General features: G+C 40.7%; 1 protein-coding gene and 1 long non-coding RNA gene across 2 annotated transcripts; one reads left to right on the top strand and one right to left on the bottom strand.

Moving 5' to 3' along the window:
• The first annotated feature begins 536 nt into the window (after positions 1–536).
• Positions 537–8,676, top strand: LOC142748855 (uncharacterized). Its single transcript, XR_012882319.1, has 3 exons — positions 537–674; positions 2,980–3,115; positions 5,926–8,676. It is a non-coding gene; the product is annotated as an uncharacterized LOC142748855 (long non-coding RNA).
• Positions 3,828–13,259, bottom strand: ARSI (arylsulfatase family member I). Its single transcript, XM_075856166.1, has 2 exons — positions 12,188–13,259; positions 3,828–7,187 (listed from the first exon to the last, which is right to left on the bottom strand). Exons 1-2 carry the CDS (start codon positions 12,505–12,507, stop codon positions 5,780–5,782), a joined length of 1,728 nt encoding a protein of 575 aa, XP_075712281.1. The 5' UTR covers positions 12,508–13,259; the 3' UTR covers positions 3,828–5,779.
• Between the last annotated feature and the right edge of the window lie 5,765 nt (positions 13,260–19,024).

Raw genomic sequence — 19,024 nt, 5'->3', positions numbered from 1 at the left:
TGAGCATTACTATTTGGAACAATTCCAGAACATCATTTGCATTGGTCAATGGATTGTCTTGAGGTTATAACTAGGGTTGAATTTAGAGGTGTAGCCAGAATAATGAGGTGTGGGTTAAGGGTAAAGCACTCTTCTGAAAAGTTCACAATGTTTCTATGATTCCATGAGACTGTTGGCACCTAGCCATTATTGTGGCACCATGATGGTGCTAGTGATAGTATCAGAGCTGTATTAGACTCCTCTCATCTCCTCCCTTGGTGCTCCGAACACTTGAATGTTGCTGACTATCCGCCTGCACATTTATTCGGAGTCACAACTTTGTACAATGTTGCCCACAGTTGCTAAACTTGCCTGCCCCAGATTCTGATACCATCTCGTAATCTTGTATTTTGATCACCTTACTGATGACCCAGTTTGATGCTCTCTTGTTTGAATTTCCTCAGATCTGTGCCTTATCTGATGAAGAGGATGGTACAACCATGAAACGCGCCATTTCAGTACTTCTAAACAAATTCTTATTTCTATTTAAGAGTGAAGCTCCAGAAAGAAGGGACCGTACAGCATTTTTTTCCTCTTTCCTCCTTTGATTCATCGATCCGACTACACCAGTGGCACCTGACCAGGTTCCGGGCAGCGGCCCTCTCCATTCCATGCCATCTGCACAACCACCACAGGTGAACCTATAAGCTTGCATTCTCTCCTCATTCATTAAAAACATAACACAGACGATACCCTATAGAAGCGTCTCTGTGTGTCTTTTCTTTTTATAAGCTCATATGAAAAAAGGGGGGCCTATAGGTGGTACTATTAATTATCAAGGACATACAAACCATAGATGCAGACCATGAACCTTCTATGGGGCACCTGGAGAGAGGGGGCCCAACCCAGATTGGCTGTATCCCTTATTTTAATGAATGGTGAGAACCTGTATATGGATTCTTCCATGGCAAGAAAGGATATTGGGAATCAAGTATCGAGCATTCAAATAAATGATTGTCCATCTGACAGCTGACATGCTGAACTTAATAGATCTCATTCTGGGCACAAAGAGATACTGTTCTAATCCTGGGGAAAATCCTCTTTAAATAAATGTACTGTATCTGTGATATTTCAGAGCATTTTAATACAGTACACCCACATGCCTCATATATCACTGCCTACTAGAACATTTAATAGAGAATTTATGCAGTAATCACAGGTCCTTGAGTTTTCCTCCAGTATCAGATTGTTAAAAAAGTTATTCAGCTGCTTCTTAGTTCTATCTTTTTCTGTAAATTCTGAATTCAACCAATATGGCTGCCATTTCAGCACCCACGGCGATTGCCACTCTGCTATTCCAAAACGTATATAACAAATCTGCCTAGTTATACAGTGATGCATGCCCACGTCCTTATCGCTGCTTAAAGAGGACCTCAGCTCTTTTCGTTAAAGGGGCGTGTCCGGTCACACTCCAATCAGTGTTGACCGTGTCAGGCTGTGTAGGGACACGCCCTATGGACAAGGAGAATGCTAACACCCAGTTCTCAATTTATTTATACATTTCCAGGAGGAATAACAGAGGAACGGTACAGTTCAGCGCTTTAAGAACAAATGGACCATCATTTTAATTTTATGAAGAATACAATTATTACTAAAACAATGTTAGGAAGATGTAAGGTGGTCTTTAAATAAACAGATTAGGTCTTTTCCCATTCAGATCTCATGGAAATTCGGGTGACAACCTCTTCAACGGCCTCCATATTTTTTATCACTCAGCTTTCCCAGAAACCCAGAACTAAAAAGGGCCAAATAGAATTTTTAATTATGACAGAGGGCATATCAAGAACTTTTTGTAATTGCTTTATCGGTAAAGAATGATTGTCCACTTAATTCATGAGCGAAACATGAAAGTTATAATGATTACAAATGTATTCCGACTATATTTGTGTGTCATATGTACTTTGTATTGCTGTGGCATTCAACGCAATAGCAAACATGCAAAATGTACTTTGATTTATAATGCAAAATCAAAGTCTGTGTAGTATTTATGAAAGGGACTGTTGATGCTTCAGCGATGACATCATGTCACCTCTGAACTATTATGTCACCTGCCACCAAAACAGACACTGCGCGGAGTACCTGGAACACACATAAACACGCAGATCACATCCAAAATCCCTGAACTGCGTCTCAACACCTTCACTACCACCCACGCAAGCAATCAGAAATACATACACATTAATTCAGAGTCAGGCCTGCAGACACTCAGCTCACTCACACGACCAGCAGAGGGAAGACGCGTCGGCACAAAAAGGAATTCTAAAAAATTCTATAAAACAAGTCCCATAAGCATGCTGGGTCATTAACACAGTAAAATACACCACCGGGTGCTGTTTGTAGACGTCTGCTGGTTACAAAACTAGGGCACTACCAGCGCAATAAAACAATAGGATTTATAAAAGCAGCACTATTGGGAATGTTGAGGGGAGAAGGGAGGTTTGATCCCTTTTGACATAAAGATTTAACTGTTATTATCTGGATATTTGTAGACGTGAATTAAGTGAAGAAAGATCCTTGTACGTCATCATATTATAATTTATAATATATAAAGGAATGGAATATCACTAGGGTATTCCTTGCCTTGACATTTAAGGGGTTGGTCCACAAAATATATTTATAAACGTATGATAACTGGGACCCCACCGATCACAAGAACAAGCGTCCCGTGTCCCCTGTTTGAAAGGAGCATTGGTCACGCGTGCGCACTACCGCTACATTCACTGTCTATGGGAGCGTTACATTCAGCTATCTCTGTCAGTCCCATAGACAGTGAATAAAGATGTCGTAACTGCCGCTCCATTTAAAAGGAGAACCTCGTTTTTGTGAGTGGTCATACATTTTTGACCTGTTCTGTGGATAGGTTGTAACATGTTGGGAATGCAACCCCATAATGAATGAAAAAAAAAACTTAATTGCTGTAACTGTATTATTGTATTTCAGGCCCCTTGTGGCAATGTTAATATGTCATCAGTAAATTGTTGTTGGCGCTTTAAAGTCTAGGTGACACTTGTGCAGTGGTCACCCTGGCAATGATCGGAGAAGATATGCTACAATATGCTTCCAGGAGGAATAAGAGGTATGTCGCAATGCAGAGTTGTAAGAAAAGATACTTCAGCTTTATTGTTTCATGGGGTTTGCACGTATTTACTAAAACAGTCATGTCGGGAGAGCTGGCAGGTCCTTCTTAAAGGGGTTTTTCCAACATAAACATTTATGGCATATCCACAGGGATATGCCATAAATATCTAATAAATTCTCTGGAATCCGCACCCATCTCCAGAATGAGGCTCGCCATGTGTACTGCTCTCTCTATTCATTTCTATAGGAGTTATGGAAACAGCCGAGCAAGTGCCCACCTCAACGGGTGACCCCCATTCTGGAGATAGGTGCGGGTTCCAGAGCGGAGATCCGCATCTATCAGGCATTTATGGCGTACCCCGTAGATGTTTAAATTGGGAATATCACCCTAAGGTCGGCCCTGTATATAGTAGCCTGGGGCTGTACAACATGCTTCACTAATAGATCCACCGGCAGTATCTCATTATAGGTTGAGACAAGGGGCTTTGTGCAATATTGCTCAGTAGCAAGAGTTTATATGAAAGTTATTCCGTCTTTTCCTATGATTCGTGTTGTCAATATAATATATACTCTGCGCAAGACTCGAGTGTTGGATGAACAATAACAAAATCTGCGCCGCTTGTTAGCACCCATGTTCACATCACAAAAGCTGTACGAAGAGTAGTGATTTTATCAAATTATTATACGAAGATCAAGCTCATGCTCCTTTATTTTTCATTTTACATTTTATTAACAATCCAGAGTGTAAAAGGATTTGCTTTTCCATTAAATTTCCATGTCAAAGGCATTTCTAATGCTCTATATAGTGCTTGATAAATCCTCTTCCTACTTGAATGAGTCACCTTTCTCTTACATCCTCGGAAAAATCAAACTATATTGCACATATTCCGTTTTCCACGGTTTTATAGATGTCAACGCTAACATTTCAGTTTTTATTGCACAAATGCAATACTCTCACAATTGCAACAGTTCCATAGTCATACAACCAAGAAAAAACAATCTCTATAGAGGGTCGTCTGTTACTTACATTTAATGGAGGCAGCTATTTTGTATGGTAGTCTAATACTCATAAGCCCATGAATTTGCAAGGATCAGTGACACATGAGTTCGAAAGTGCCTCCTTGTCTCGGAAAAGACTGAATATACTGCAAGATGTTTACTTGAATATTCTGTAATCTCTGATCTACATTAAAAAGATGGTGCTCCATACCAATAACCAACATTGGAACCCCTTTCTTTTTGGTGCTTATGCAACACCACCCCCCACCACCGTCCTTGGACGGTAGGGACGGTGCTTGTTCCCCTACAATCTTTACATTTTTCAGCTGTCTAACCTTTGGGAATGTTCTCCACTCCCCTATTAGCTAATGTTGTAGAAATCTATAAATGGATGGAATCTTGTAACTATAAGGAGATCCCCCTTTAACTTCCTCAATCTTTGACTCTGATTCCTTGAATATTTTCTAGAGACCTTGATTTGGAAAAGTTATACAAAGGGTCTATGCAGAATGTCACTGAATCTGATTCCCAGTTTGCTCTATTGCAGCCATCACTTATGGCAGTGGTGCACAGCCTGCAGGCCAGGGCCACATGCAGCCCCCATCCATCTCTGACACCCCATTTTTGGAGACTCTGCTCTGTTTGGCACTCCAGAGAGAAAGAGAGGAGGTAAAGAGGCGACTGCACATGAATGCAGCTCTGTCCAGCAAGTCCCATAAACTACAGTGGCGAGAATTGGGCTTATGTATGGCCACCTTGACACTTCCTCACTGGAGTGCCGAATAGGGGAGAAGGAGATCCCCATTCTCTTAATTAGTAGACGTCCCAGAGGTTGGACTCCTGCCTATCAGACATTTATGGCATATACTGTTGGTTTGTCTCTGATGGAAACACCCTTTCAAGTTGTATTGCACTACTTGTGAGTGGTACATTCTCACAATGTAGCCCTGAAACCAAAATAAGGTTTCTTGGACCTATGGAGAATGTATGTAGCCTTCTCAACCCATCACAGACATAGGGTTAGCACCATATGGTTTGTATGACCTTGCCTATTTTATGTACATATGTATCTTTAAAGTCTCACAGTCAAGAAAATAACTATAGCTTTGTTGAGTCACAATTCGAAACACTACATTTTTTAATTCATTGACTGTCTGCAAAGGAGTTGGTCCTTTTCTCGGCTGTTCAAAGAACTTCCATCCTCTACTTAGTAAGTTTATGATGCGTAAAGACAGTGACGGCTACACCACCATCTTCTGAATCTAAAAAGTGCCACAGTTAATGCAGCCTATGGTAAAAATAGAAAAGGTTTATATTTGTAGAGTAATCCTTGGAAAATGTATGACTACAAATTGTGTTTAAGGCATTGTAAGTAGTCCATAATTAGTAAATATTCCCTTTAATATTGGAATGCAAATGTGTCTTATTACATTTCAACCTTAAAAAAGCGTCGTCTTTATAATCTGTCCCGATTATGTTTCAAGTGTTAGAATTTCTTCATTTTATCCTGATTTGCGTTAGATGCCCTCATAAAAGCAACATCCAGCTTGCTTGGACTATAGTGCACAATGAGCATTGCTGTACAGTTTTCTGTTGTATTTGTGATATGCTCAGGTCTTTGTAACTGGCACAATAAATTGTATTACAAGAGTTCAAAAACATTTTAGATACGATTAGACATAAGACGTGTGTTCAACTTTCTGAAGAAAGACCTTAACTTGCAAATCTTGCATTTCTTCTTTTTATTTGTGCTCTTTAAATGTCCTCCTCTAATCCAGTTTTCTTCTTCCTCTTCATCTTCCTCATTAGCCCATGGTCCCCATGCTCCGCCATTGAGTTCTGGATTACCCCTTGGGTCCTCATTAGGATATCGCACTGGAATAGCAGTACGATTATAATGAGCCAATCGTGTCAATAACTCCTTAACCACCTCTGGCTTCTGTGCAGACAAATCATGACGCTCATAAGGATCAGCTGTGATGTTGAAGAGCCAGACAGACCTACGGGCTCCATCGGTATGACGTTCTAAGTTCCACCAGGTTCCCGGAAAGTTGGTGACGGTCTGAGGTGGAATCCAGTCACTATAACCAGGATCTCCTGTTAATAACTTAAAATCTTTGACTCTGATAGAGGCCTGAACAGCAGTATTCCATACACCTTGTCCCTCTTCTATGGACCCTGATTTGGCAAGGTTATACAAAGGGTCAATATTGTGCAGAATTTCGGTCCGAGGGGATTCCTTTCCTTCACTGATTGATGCCCACATATTATAACCATCTAGGTCCTCTGTGTCTGAAATATTTCCTCCTGCCAATTTAACTAGAGTTGGATACCAGTCTGTTATGTGCATTAACGTCCTGCTAGACCTTCTTTTCTTTTTGATCAATGGGCTATGGACGAAACCCAAGCTTCTTATGCCTCCCTCCCAATAGGTTCCTTTGCGACCCCTTAAAGGCCAATTACTTCCACCAGAGAACGTTTGACCTCCATTGTCTGATGAAAATATGATAACACTGTTGTCATAGTAACCATACTTTTTCAATGCCCTGGTGATGTTTTTTACTGCTGCATCCATACAGGTTACCATGGCAGCATACTTACGCCTTGCTACATTGCCCATATTCCTATACTGATATATATATTCTCGAGGGGACTGAAGGGGAGTGTGCACTGCCTGGAAAGATATGTATATAAATATTGGCTGTTGTGGGTTATGAGCTGCCAAGATGTGGCTTACACGTTGGGAATAGAGAAGTGTGGAGTACTTGCCGGCAAGATCCCAAGCTGCGTTCTCCCCCTCATGTAAATCAAAGCCACATACTCCTGGTCCATCACAGTTGTCATATGTGTAATAGTCCACATTTCCAGTCAAAGAACCAAGAAAGGTGTCAAATCCACGTCTTGTTGGGAGGCATTCTTTCTTATAGAAGCCCAAGTGCCACTTTCCCACCATGTGTGTTGCATAACCAGCTTCCTGTAGTTTCTGGGGCAGTGTGACTTGATGAAGGGGCAAACAATTAGGTTGCCGAGGACGAATAATGGAGTGTTGTAAACCAGTATGGATCTGATACCTACAGAAAAAAAGAAAATGACAATAAGAACATATCCTCAGGAAGAATGACCGACCATACAGCAGCAGAAGTCAATAGATTGATTTAGGTCAATAGCATTTTATCAATAAGTTAATGACTCAAAACTGACTATTTAGAGCAAGGATATGAACCGTGGAGAGCTACTGATAACGGTAGACTGCATCTAAGGTGGCTTTATGATGTTGAAGAGCAATGAAAGTCTCTCATGTACATCTAAGCATCTCCATTAGGTATATTAATAAATCGTGCTCACAAAAAATCAATAGGTATAAAATGTACATACTGTATAGCTTGTTGGAATATATAGGAATACCAGAAGTCACAAAGCACGTTTGGAATTCTGAAAATTCTAAGATCCCATTTTGCCCAACAATAAGTCTAAGATTGGGGTGCAGTGTGATGGGAACCATCATGCAGGAAACAAGGGTAGGCTTAGTTTCACCTCTGGCAAAAATTCAGTTTTGTGCCCATTTCCCACAAAGTACAGACATGGACTTGTAGATCAGCAGCCCAATCATTAGATTGCCCTGCCCTGGCACCACTGTCACTTCTGCTTGATGGTGGCCTCACTCTTCCACCATGCAAAGTGAGTCTACTGTTCTAATACTGTATCCCCATTATTTTTAAAACTTTGTTATAAACTCTTGCTGCTTGTGCCAGAGGCACCACTTCCCTACATCCAGCACTTAGGACACATTCCACATCAGCCCCTTCATCTTGCAAGGGTTAGTTATGTCCCATTAGAATGCCTTGAGTCCCTAAAAATGAGATTTAATGCATACATAAAGACAAAAAAACAAGCTACAACTTTTAAAAAATTCTCGGTTGTTATAGTGTTCCTGGCATCCATAGAATGGCATCAAATGGATTTGCTAGTGAAGAGAAAAAGAAAAGAGACAATAATACAAATAGAATGTGTATACAGTAGGTTGGTAAAATACTACTTCTATAGATTACATCGTTTCTGGTCCGTTTTTTTATAATATCGATCACTGATTACATTTTTTTTCAAGCACAATTTCTTTTTCCTCTTTAAGACTACATCAGTGAGTAAAAAATTGACCTCTTTTGTCGCGTACGATCCAATATATGGCTTTGCAGCTGTCGTTGCGAAACAGATGGAGAGCTAAAAGTTGTTTATTCCTGGTCGAAAGTAATATATTATTCACAATAATGTTGGACTGATATGATGTCTTCCATAAGAAGGTCTAGCCTCGTAGGCAATCTTAATAAACTATGTGCCTGTGGCTACAGCAAAATTATAAAAAGTATCATAGACCGCAATTGTGTAACTACAAGTCACAGACCGAGAGTGGCGAGATTAATTTTCTATCATTTATACATAGACCACATACATTCTGCCATAGAAAATGTAAGTAAAATAAAAAAGTTTTAAACTGTTTATGTTTAGTCTTCCCAATGGAGTCATTCTTGGTTCCTGATTTAAAATAAAAAATTCAGGATGTTTTGTTAAATAAAAAATAATACTAACCTGCCACTCCTATTCCTTGTTGTTGCCATAAAGTGGAGTGGGGGTGGCAAACACTGGTGAGTGACATCACCAGCCTCTGCCCGCCCACTCCACAGTATTAACTGTGTTGGTGTGTAGGATCAGGCACCAGCACAGTCAAGGGCAGGGCCTTAGACACCCACTTCTGAAAACATAGGCCACCATGTCTACCAATGTCATCACCCTTAGAGAAGAAAAGATATAAAGGATGCCCAATCGATCATTGTTACATGACTGCCCTGGGGGCCTTTATTAATTCAGCATTGATGGTGATGCAAAAGGTTTTCTCCAATCGGTTGTAGGACTTCAGCTGTCAATCACAGCCGTCCTCTTGCAGGTGATGTCACGGGCAAAGCTGCTGTGTCCAGGAGATAAAAAGGACATATATATATATATATATATATATATATATATATATATATGTATATATACATCATATTGTGGGATTAGCTCCCAGCCCCCGATGTTTATATATCTGTATTTCTGAAGTTTCTCAACATGTTACGTAAATTACATCTCCTTTCTATAACTGTAAAACTGATAATTCAGAACATCTGATGATTTGGCATTGAACAGGTCTCATTTATACCGGATTAAAGGAGCATTACAGTATTAGGAAATTGTTGGCTATGAAATTTCAATATATTTTTTATTAATGTGGCTTCCCCTTGAAGCTGGCATTTAACATGAGATAACAATTGTTCATTCGGCAGCTACTGTATACTCTAAAACTGCATCATGAACTGGCTGAGTCTATAAAACGGGCTTTTTATTTCTATGATGGGAGCAGAGGCATACGTGTGCCACACACCCCTGGCAGCGCTTATCTTGGAGAAGAAAATAGCATCAGACAAGTTGAACTCCATCAGGGCATGGTCTGTGTTAGGGTCCTCTTACACGGCCCAACATGGGCCATGTAAACGGGCGCCAATCGCCCGTTTGCTCCTTTCACAAGGAGCTATGTATGGGGACATTACCACAATCGCTCATCCCCATACATTTCCATCATGTCGGCAGCACGTCTCCCTGTTTACACAGGGAGATGTTCTGCCGACAATGATCATATTTCTTGCTGCATAAACAATATGGTCAGTAGATTTGCTGCAGATTTTGCATGCATTTTTTTAAGCCAAAAACAGAATTTGATCCAGCAGACGAGGCACTTTAAGGGTATGTTCACACGCAGAGTCAAAAACGTCTCAAAATACAGAGCTGTTTTCAAGAGAAAACAGCTCCTGATTTTCAGACTTTTTTGTGCCACTCGCGATTTTCGCGGCGTTTTTTACGGCTGTTTTTGGAGCTTTTATCAATAGAGTCTATGGAAAACGGCTCCAAAAAACGTCCCAAGAAGTGTCCTGCACTTCTTTTTCGCAACCGTTTTTTTACGCGTAAAAAAACGCCACGAAAAACGCTCCGTCGGAACAGAAAGCCGTTTTCCCATTGAAATCAATGGGCAGATGTTTGGAGGCGTTCTGCTTCCGATTTTTCGGCTGTTTTTCGGACATTTACGGCCCGAAAAACGGCCGAAAATAGGTCGTGTAAACATACCCTTAGGCCTTCTTTTATATATTTTTTCTGTTTAGGCTCCGTTCCTGGTTTTGAATTAAAAAATACATGCAAAACCTGCATGAAATTCGCAGTGTCCCCCCACATGCTAGATACGCAACAGCAATTCCGCAGTAGAATCCCATAAATCCGCAGGTAAATCAGTCACAGAAATCTGCAGCTAATAGTATATTTTTTCAGTATATATTACTTCGGAAATGCAATGTAGCTGCGGAAATCATTGCAGATTTTTCGCAGCAGTTTTATCTGTGGATTTAGTGTGAAACACTGTGTGAAGCATTGATTGTAGAAAACTATTTGCAGCTGCGGATTTACTGCGTTTTTAACAGAGGAAGCTCAGCGGAATCGCTGTAAAAACTGCTACAAAATACAGCTTGTGATTTTTGCTATGGATTTTATGCGCCCCATACAAGTCTACGGGAAAAAATGCAGCATCTCTGCCCAGAATACGCAGCGTAAATTGAAAAGTCTCACCGCAGCTGAATTTCCATATGAATTGTATGCAGATTTTAGCCGCAGAATGGGGATGAGATTTGTTGAAATCTCATCCACTTTGCTGCCACTGTAAATGCTGCGGATTTTCCGCACGTTAATCCATTGAGGAAAATCTGCAACGTATCCGGCCTGTGGGAACATACCCTAAGTTTGAAGATCTGTTAGATAATAGAGATACTAGAAGATACATCTGAGGAACCTACAAAATGAGAAGATACATTGGATGTTGAAACTGGAACATCTGTGTGTGCTTGTTAGTACGTGACCACCAGAAAGTCCATTTGATGGTGATATCAAGGAACCTTCAAATCAGTGAAATAAGTACTATGGTTTTCAATGAGACGATACATTATGTGATGTAGGGATAATTATAGTGTTTGGAATCTGAGAAGATACATGTGGTTTTCGAGTATTTGTAGGGTTCTATAAATGCCAAAATGACAAAAACAAGAAATTAGTGGAGCTGATATGCTAAGTATAAGTTAATAAATAACATATAGTATTAACTAATGAAATTCTGTAGGATGATCTACTTAGTGTTATAACCTTACTGTAAAACGATAAAAAACAGAGGCCTTTACCACCATCAGATTGACTTCTTTTATTACCCATTTAAAGTTGTTGTGATGACTTTGCTCAAGAGAGGACATCCCTTCTATGTCACAGCTTTCTAATTTATAATTCTTCATTGCACAAGGACAAATATCTTTGTTTTCTACTGTAACCTTGTGTGTGTGGGTCTTTTCATATCCTAACAAACAGCTTTCAGGTAAGCACATCCTATCTTTCCTAGAATCAGGAAGTTGATCCCACTGGGAAATCTACATGCGCAGCAGAAACTCTACACCTGAAGGCAAAATGGTCCTTGTGAACACGAAAAACACAGAATCTGTATTTTTTTTATTTAAAAAAAACATTTTAACCCATTCAATGAACACTTACTGAAACTGAAAGATCATTGTGTACAGGGAGCTTGAGCCTTCCTACACTCAGTCATCACATTCCACTGTCCTTCATCAAAAGAGTTAATATCAAACTGGAAGGGGGCCAACACAGTTCCGTTCTTGGCAAGGGTTGCTTGCTACACAAGTATTCTCTTGTTTACTTATTCAGTAACTTTAGTCCCTGAGCAAATGACCCTCTAGGAAGTCTACTTCTGGCATTTGCCAACTGAATTTCCACGAGACCTATATACAGGGCTTACAAAAATTTGCAAGGGGGCAGAAGACTCCTAAAGTTTATGAAATTTTGAAACCTCGTGGAGAATAACATAATAATAATAGGAATACAATTTGCACCACACCAACCACATGAACAGAAAATAAAATTATTGCAGATATTAATATAATACACGGTGCATGAAAGTGTGAGATTCACATTCTTCATCAATATCATAGCATTTTCTTACCTGCCAGTAATAAGCTGACTACGGGAGGGAGTACAGATAGGTTGGACATAATAGTTCTCCAGCTTGACCCCCTCAGCAGCTAACCTATCTAGTGTGGGAGTTTGTATGTCCGATCCATGGTACCCTATGTCATGGTAGCCTTGGTCATCAGTCAATATGAAAATAATGTGTGGAGGTCTAGAAGAAGGTGGCACCTGAAGTTTAGATGGATCATCACCAGGACTGTCCCCAAGTACAGTTGGCTTCATCCAGTCCCAGGACATGTAACCGAAACTTAACAGGCTGACCAGAGAAAATCCCGTTAGGGTTTGAACAGCCATAACCAAGCTCCAACAACCACGACTAGTTGCCAATTAGGATAAAAAAACAAAAACAAAAAAAAACAAAGGCTAATATAATCTAGAAAACATAACAAAAGCCAAAGTTAAAAATGTCAATCCAGTGTCCTAGAGTTCATCTACTTCATATTATTAACATGAAGGATTATCCTGTAGTGATTACAGAACAAAAAGAAGTCAGATTTCTTGAAGAAGTCATAGGGAAATCAAATGCAAAGATGTTCAACACTCAAAAGAACTTTTTGGAATGATGCCATCAACACGTGTCCATGAGAAGTCCTTACCTGAGGAATTCAGAAATGACTCATGTGCACAACGTGGCTACAAGAAGAGTTAAATATGTGCCCATGTCACTAAATCAGTCTCTTTGTGTTCCTCGAAAGTGAAGACATTTCCACTGTACATGGGTTTGATGCTTTGTTATATAGGGTTCCTCTAAAATCTGAATTTGGACACAGTATCCACAGTCTACCGACCTCAGGCTGAGAAGTTCAGTTGATCGTCTTGGTATCCAATTGCTTTTATGTGCTTTTTAATCCTAGATCTTAAAAAGTAATTTTCAGAGGCATTGGTCGATTCTAGTCCTGCATCCTCAGGCTCCAACACTGTTGCAAAACTTTTTTTGTTTTGTGAGTAAAGCAGAGCTGCCAAATATATGGAATGAATTTGTGTCCCGGCCAAGCAGGACTCTGGATTGTTTCCCAAAACTTATCTGGATATTCACTCGCCGGGGGAGAGAGACTCTCTTTAGACAGCAGTGAGAGAGGTGTCCAAGTAAATAAGTAGTAGTTAGAGCATCTGTTTGGATGTGGCAGGCTCTGGCAGGTTTAAGAAGAGCTCGGGATGCTGGTCCCTCCCAGTTCCCCTACTCCAAAAGAGAAGTTTCAAAAAGTCAGCCTGGGACACTTCAGGGTCCTAGTGTGCCTCCACTTATTCCAATTCCTTTGGCAGATGCAATAAACTATGCAAAATAATCTAGCCCTTAATATTGTAGAGAAGATATTGGATAGGGTCAAATGTTGTCAAATTTTCAAGATCGTTGACTTATTTTATGAGGTCGGGTAGTTATTGGCTTACCATTGGAAGTTGCGTAAGTCATTAACAAGTCGACAAATAATTGCCTTATAATGGGACGTTTATTCAATAATTTATGAGACCATAAATCTGCTCTTTTATTGAGTCTTTGGCTTAGTATCTGTCATGGGACATCTGCAAAGCAGGACAGTCCTGGCTAATTGAGGTCACTTCCTATATTTAGTCTATAGGGATACAAAGAAACAGTTTTCATCCCCCTACATCTGGGTCACATTTTATTTTATTACGTGAAGTTATTTACAAAAAGTTTCGTGCCACATTTCAGCCTGGCAGAGTTTTTCATACAGGAAACATAGAAGACACAACAAATATATTTAATTTGTCACCAGAGCGTGGAAACTCCCATGGAGTGAAATGGGAATTTCTGTCATAATGAAACTTGCCATTGGTCACTCTGGTTAGTTGCCCCCTCCTCCTGTAGGAATGAGGGCGACATGTTTGCAACTCCAATAAATATCATCTGTCTGCCCGTTATGGAATATGTGTCACATCATGTCAGGAGATTTACTGGGAAAATCATGCTATTGTGCAAGTAAACCAAAGGAAGAATTTGTCTAGTAAAACAGGGCTAAACAAAGAGATGCTTTATTATAATATGGTAATTTGTCCTTTAAGGCACAAATAAGAACAAGCTGTTTGTTACCTTGTGTAATTCTAAGCTTAACATTTGTAAAATAGATGTAGGAAATATTAAAGGTGTTGTCGTCTGAGATTAAAAATGGCGATGTTTTTTTCCCAGAAACAGCGCCACTCTTTCCATAGGTTGTGTTTGGCATTGCTGCTATTGGAGCTGGTATTGGTATTTTTTAATCTCCGACAACCCATTCAGCCACACAAAAAGGTATGGACAACATTTCCATGTTTGTCACCCACGTTGTGACACCCAGAGTGCCCCACATAATGTACAGTTGAGGAGATAGCAGAAGTTCAAAGCAGATAGGGACCAGGAAATTGTCTGGTCCCTGGAGAGTGTACCTAATGCTTGGATTCCCAGCAGACCACTAAAAATGTTAGATACTACAGTAGTATTGTCAGAAATCCCAACACCACTTTAAACCTCAGAGAAGTTTTCCCATGAAGGACACTGTGAGCACCATTTTTGAGGCTCTATGCACACGACCGTGCCTGTAATTACGACCCGTAATTACAGACACAGCCGGCCGCAGAAAGCTGTCCATATTTGCAGGCCGTGCTCCCATTATAAAGCATGGGAGCACGGTCCGTAAAATAAAAAAATCGGACATGTCCTATTTTTTTCGTCAAGTTTCTACGGCACGGACACCTTCCCGTAAATATACGGGAAGGTGTCCGTCGGCTATATAAATGAATGGGACCGTGATTACGGGCGATTTTACGGTTGTGTGCATTAAGTGAATGAAGGAGCGGCTGCTGGAGTACAGTATCTACCCACCTGTCTGGTAAAGCCATCTGCAAAGGACCAGGAATCCTGCTCCCAACTTCCTCCATGCGACCATATTACAAATCCCCACTGCACTGTTGTCTGGGGTGTGGTAGGAGTTCACTTGTGGGTGTGTAATTTTGTAGCTCTTTATATGGCAAAAATATTTGTGCATTATGGAGGCATCCTTTGGGTGTATCGGATAGTGGCAATTTTTATGTATACAGTATGGCAGCATTATTTAGTAAGGTGCCAATATTTAGGTGTACTGTTTGGCGGCATTGTTTATGTATTATATGACAGCATTACCTGTGTATACTGTATGTAGGGATTATTTATGCACAATGTACGGCTTTGTTATTGAAGCACTTTTTTATAAGGGCACTGACTGTGTTCAGCAAGTATCTATGTGTGCGGTACTAATAACTACAATAGTTTGCATGTCGCAAAATGAAATGACAGAGATGATACTTACGGTGAAGAATTACACAGTGTGTAGGAGAAACCGCAACTCTATCTAAACATCTTAAACTAAATAAAGTATACGAGAAACTGACGGCTACAGGATCGGCTTGTGATATTTAAAACACGAGGTGCATTTTAACCCCTTAGTGACCACCTTATTTTAGGCCCTAATGACCAAGCTATTTTTTTTGTTTTTCTATAGTCGCATTCAAAGAGCTATAACTTTGTTATTTTTCTGTTGACATAGCTGTATGAGGACTTGTTTTTTGCGGGATTAGTTGTACTGTTTTATGACACCATTTTGGGGTACATATAATTTTTTTATTAACTTTCATAAAATTTTTTGTGAAAATAGAAAATATTCTGAAATGCCGCCATTGTTCTATGCGTTTTAAATTTACGCCGTTCTCTGTGCGGCGTAAATAACATGTTACCTTTATTCTATGGGTCGGTACGATTATGACTATACCACATATGTAGAGGTTTTTTATGTTTTATGACTTTTGCGCGATAAAAACACTTTTGAACTAAAATTATTTGTTTTTGCATCGTCGCTTTCCAAGAGCCGTAATTTTTTAATTTTTCTGTCAATGTAGGGATTTTTTTAGCTTGTTTTTTGCGGGACGTGACATAGTTTTGATTGGTACTGTTTTGGGGTACATGGGACTTATTGATTAACTTTTATTATCACTTTTTTGGGGGGCAATGGAAAAAAATAGCAATTTCGCCATTGTTTTTTTGCATTTTTATTGCGGTGTTAAAGAGGCTCTGCCACCACATTATAAGTGCCCTATTTCCTACATAAGGAGATGGGCGCTATAATGTAGGTGACAGTAATGCTTTTTATTTTAAAAAAAACAATCTATTTTGACCACTTTATTAGCGATTTTAGATTTATGAGTTAATAAGTTGCTTAATGCCCAAGTGGGCGTATTTTTACTTTAGACCAAGTGTGCGTTGTACAGAGCAGTGTATGACACTGACCAATCAGCCTCATGCACTTCTCTCCATTCATTTAATCAGCGCATAGGGATCCTACTAGATCCTTATGTGCTGTCTTATACTTACACATTAACAATACTGAAGTGTTTAGACAGTGAATAGACATGTTATGTCTATTCACAATCCCTGCACTTTGTTACTCTGTCTGTGGTAGTTACAGCAGAAGAAGCGTGATCTCGCGAGATCTCGCTGTAAATGACAGGTTACAACGAGATCACGTTTCCTCTGCTGTAACTACCACAGAAATAGTAACGAAGTGCAGAGATTGTGAATAGACATCCCATGGAATGTCTATTCACTGTCTAAACACTTCAGTATTGTTAATGTGTTAGTATAAGACAGCACATAAGGATCTAGCAGGATCCCTATGCGCTGAGTAAATGAATGGAGAGAAGTGTATGATTGGTCAGCATGATACACTCCCCTGTACAACGCCGACTTGGTCTAAAGTAAAAACACGCCCACTTGGGCATTAAGCAACTCATTAGCATAAATCTAAAATCGCTAATAAAGTGTTAAAAATAGATAGTTTTTTTTAAATAAAAAGCACTGCTGTCACCTACATTATAGCACCGATCTCCTTATGTAAGAAATAGGGCACTTATAATGTGGTGACAGAGCCTCTTTAAATGGCATATTAACTTTATTGTTTGGGTCATTACGGTCGCGGCGATACCATATGTGTACTTCGATTTATTTTTTACACTTTTACTAATTAAAACCACTTTTTTATGGAAAAAAAAATGGTTTTATTTATTTTTTTACTGTAATTTTTATTAATAATTTAAATTTCACATTTATTACTTATTTTTTTAGTCCCACTAGGGGACATTACTATGTGATCTTCAGATCGCTGCTATAATGCTTTGGTATACTTAGTATACCAAAGCATTATTGCCTGTAAGGGTATGTGCACACACACTATTTACGTCCGTAATTGACGGACGTATTTCGGCCGCAAGTCCCGGACCGAACACAGTGCAGGGAGCCGGGCTCCTAGCATCATAGTTATGTACGACGCTAGGAGTCCCTGCCTCTCTGCAGGACAACTGTCCCGTACTGTAATCATGTTCTCAGTACGGGACAGTAGTTCCACGGAGAGGCAGGGACTCCTAGCATCGTACATAAGTATGATGCTAGGAGCCCGGCTCCCTGCACTGTGTTCGGTCCACTACTTGCGGCCGAAATACGTCCGTCAATTACGGACGTAATTAGTGTGTGTGCACATACCCTCAGTGTAATAGGCACGTCCCAATAGGCATATGCCCAGGGCAGACCTGGGGACTTTTATCAGGCCCCCGGCTGCCATGGCACCCCATTGGAGGCCCGTAATTGCATTTGCGGGCCGCTTATGGGTGACTGAGGGGGCTCACTCCCTTTGTAAACAAGTTAAATGGCGCAGTTGCTATTGACCGCAGCATTTACTGGGTTAAACGGCCGTGATCGAAGTAAACTTCAATCGCAGCCATTCGAGCAGGAGCCCGGCTGTCATCAGACAACCGAGCCCGCATGGGACTCCCCTGCAGTTCTTAGACTGGACCACCGTGAAAAGGCGACGGCCTAGCCTAAGGCCCCTTAGGGACCGCCGTGAAAATGCGTACTGGTGGTCACTAAGGGGTTCATTTAAAGGTGTTGTACAGAATTAGGCTACATGCACACGACCATTTATATTTTACAGCCTGTAAACAACAGATCCGTTGCCCATTTTTGCGGTCCGTGTGTCATCAGTGTGTCCTCCGCATCCGTTCCCTATGTCCGCAAATGCTGTCCATATTGTATCCGTATATTATCCGTATTCACGGATCCGCAAAAAAAACAGAAGGCAGGAAATTATGTCAATAGTTTGTCCCAACCCCATGAGAAGTTCACATGATCTCCGTAACCAAAGGAACTCATCCGCAAAGCATGGACGGCGTATGAACAGCACACATATGGCATCCGTGTGCCTTCCGGGGTTTTCACGTAGCCGTAGACTTGAATGGGCGAGACCGGGCCACAAACATGGACAGGAATAGGACCTTCTCTGCTTTTTTCCAGGAACATTGCCACGCTTGTCCATGGGTTGGGTTTATATTGCAGCTCAGCTCCATTGAAGTGAATGAGGCTGAGGCCGGATTCACACGAGCGTGTGCGTTTTGCGCACGCAAAAAAAACGCGGCGTTTTGCGTGCGTAAAATGCACTTAACAGCTCCGTGTGTCAGCCCCGTATGATGCACGGTTGCGTGATTTTCGCACAGCCGCCATCATTATGACACTCCGTTTGGATGTTTGTAAAAAGAAAAGCACGTGGTGCTTTTCTGTTTACATTCATAGTTTTACTGCTGTTGCGCGAATCACGCGCGTCCCACGGCAGTGCTTCCGTGTGGTGCGCGTGATTTTCACGCACACATTGACTTGCGTGATGCGCGAAATACGCACAAAGAATGGAGATGTCGTAAGTTTTACGCAGCGGATTCACGCTGCGCAAAAATCACTGACAGTCTGCACTGCCCCATAGACTAATATAGGTCCGTGCGAGGCGCGTGAAAATCACACGCG

The sequence above is a fragment of the Rhinoderma darwinii genome, chromosome 3, assembly GCF_050947455.1.
Source record: "Rhinoderma darwinii isolate aRhiDar2 chromosome 3, aRhiDar2.hap1, whole genome shotgun sequence".
Taxonomy (NCBI): Eukaryota; Metazoa; Chordata; class Amphibia; order Anura; family Rhinodermatidae; genus Rhinoderma; species Rhinoderma darwinii.
This window is presented reverse-complemented; position numbering and strand designations above follow the sequence as displayed.

What these genes read in the sequence shown, in the direction of transcription:
- ARSI (XM_075856166.1), bottom strand. Translation starts at nt 12,507, where the DNA reads ATGGCTGTTCAAACCCTAACGGGATTTTCTCTGGTCAGCCTGTTAAGT. An exon ending in AGTCAGCTTATTACTGGCAG is followed by an intron (nt 7,188 to 12,187) that starts GTAAGAAAATGC and finishes TTTTTTCTGTAG; the next exon opens with GTATCAGATCCATACTGGTT.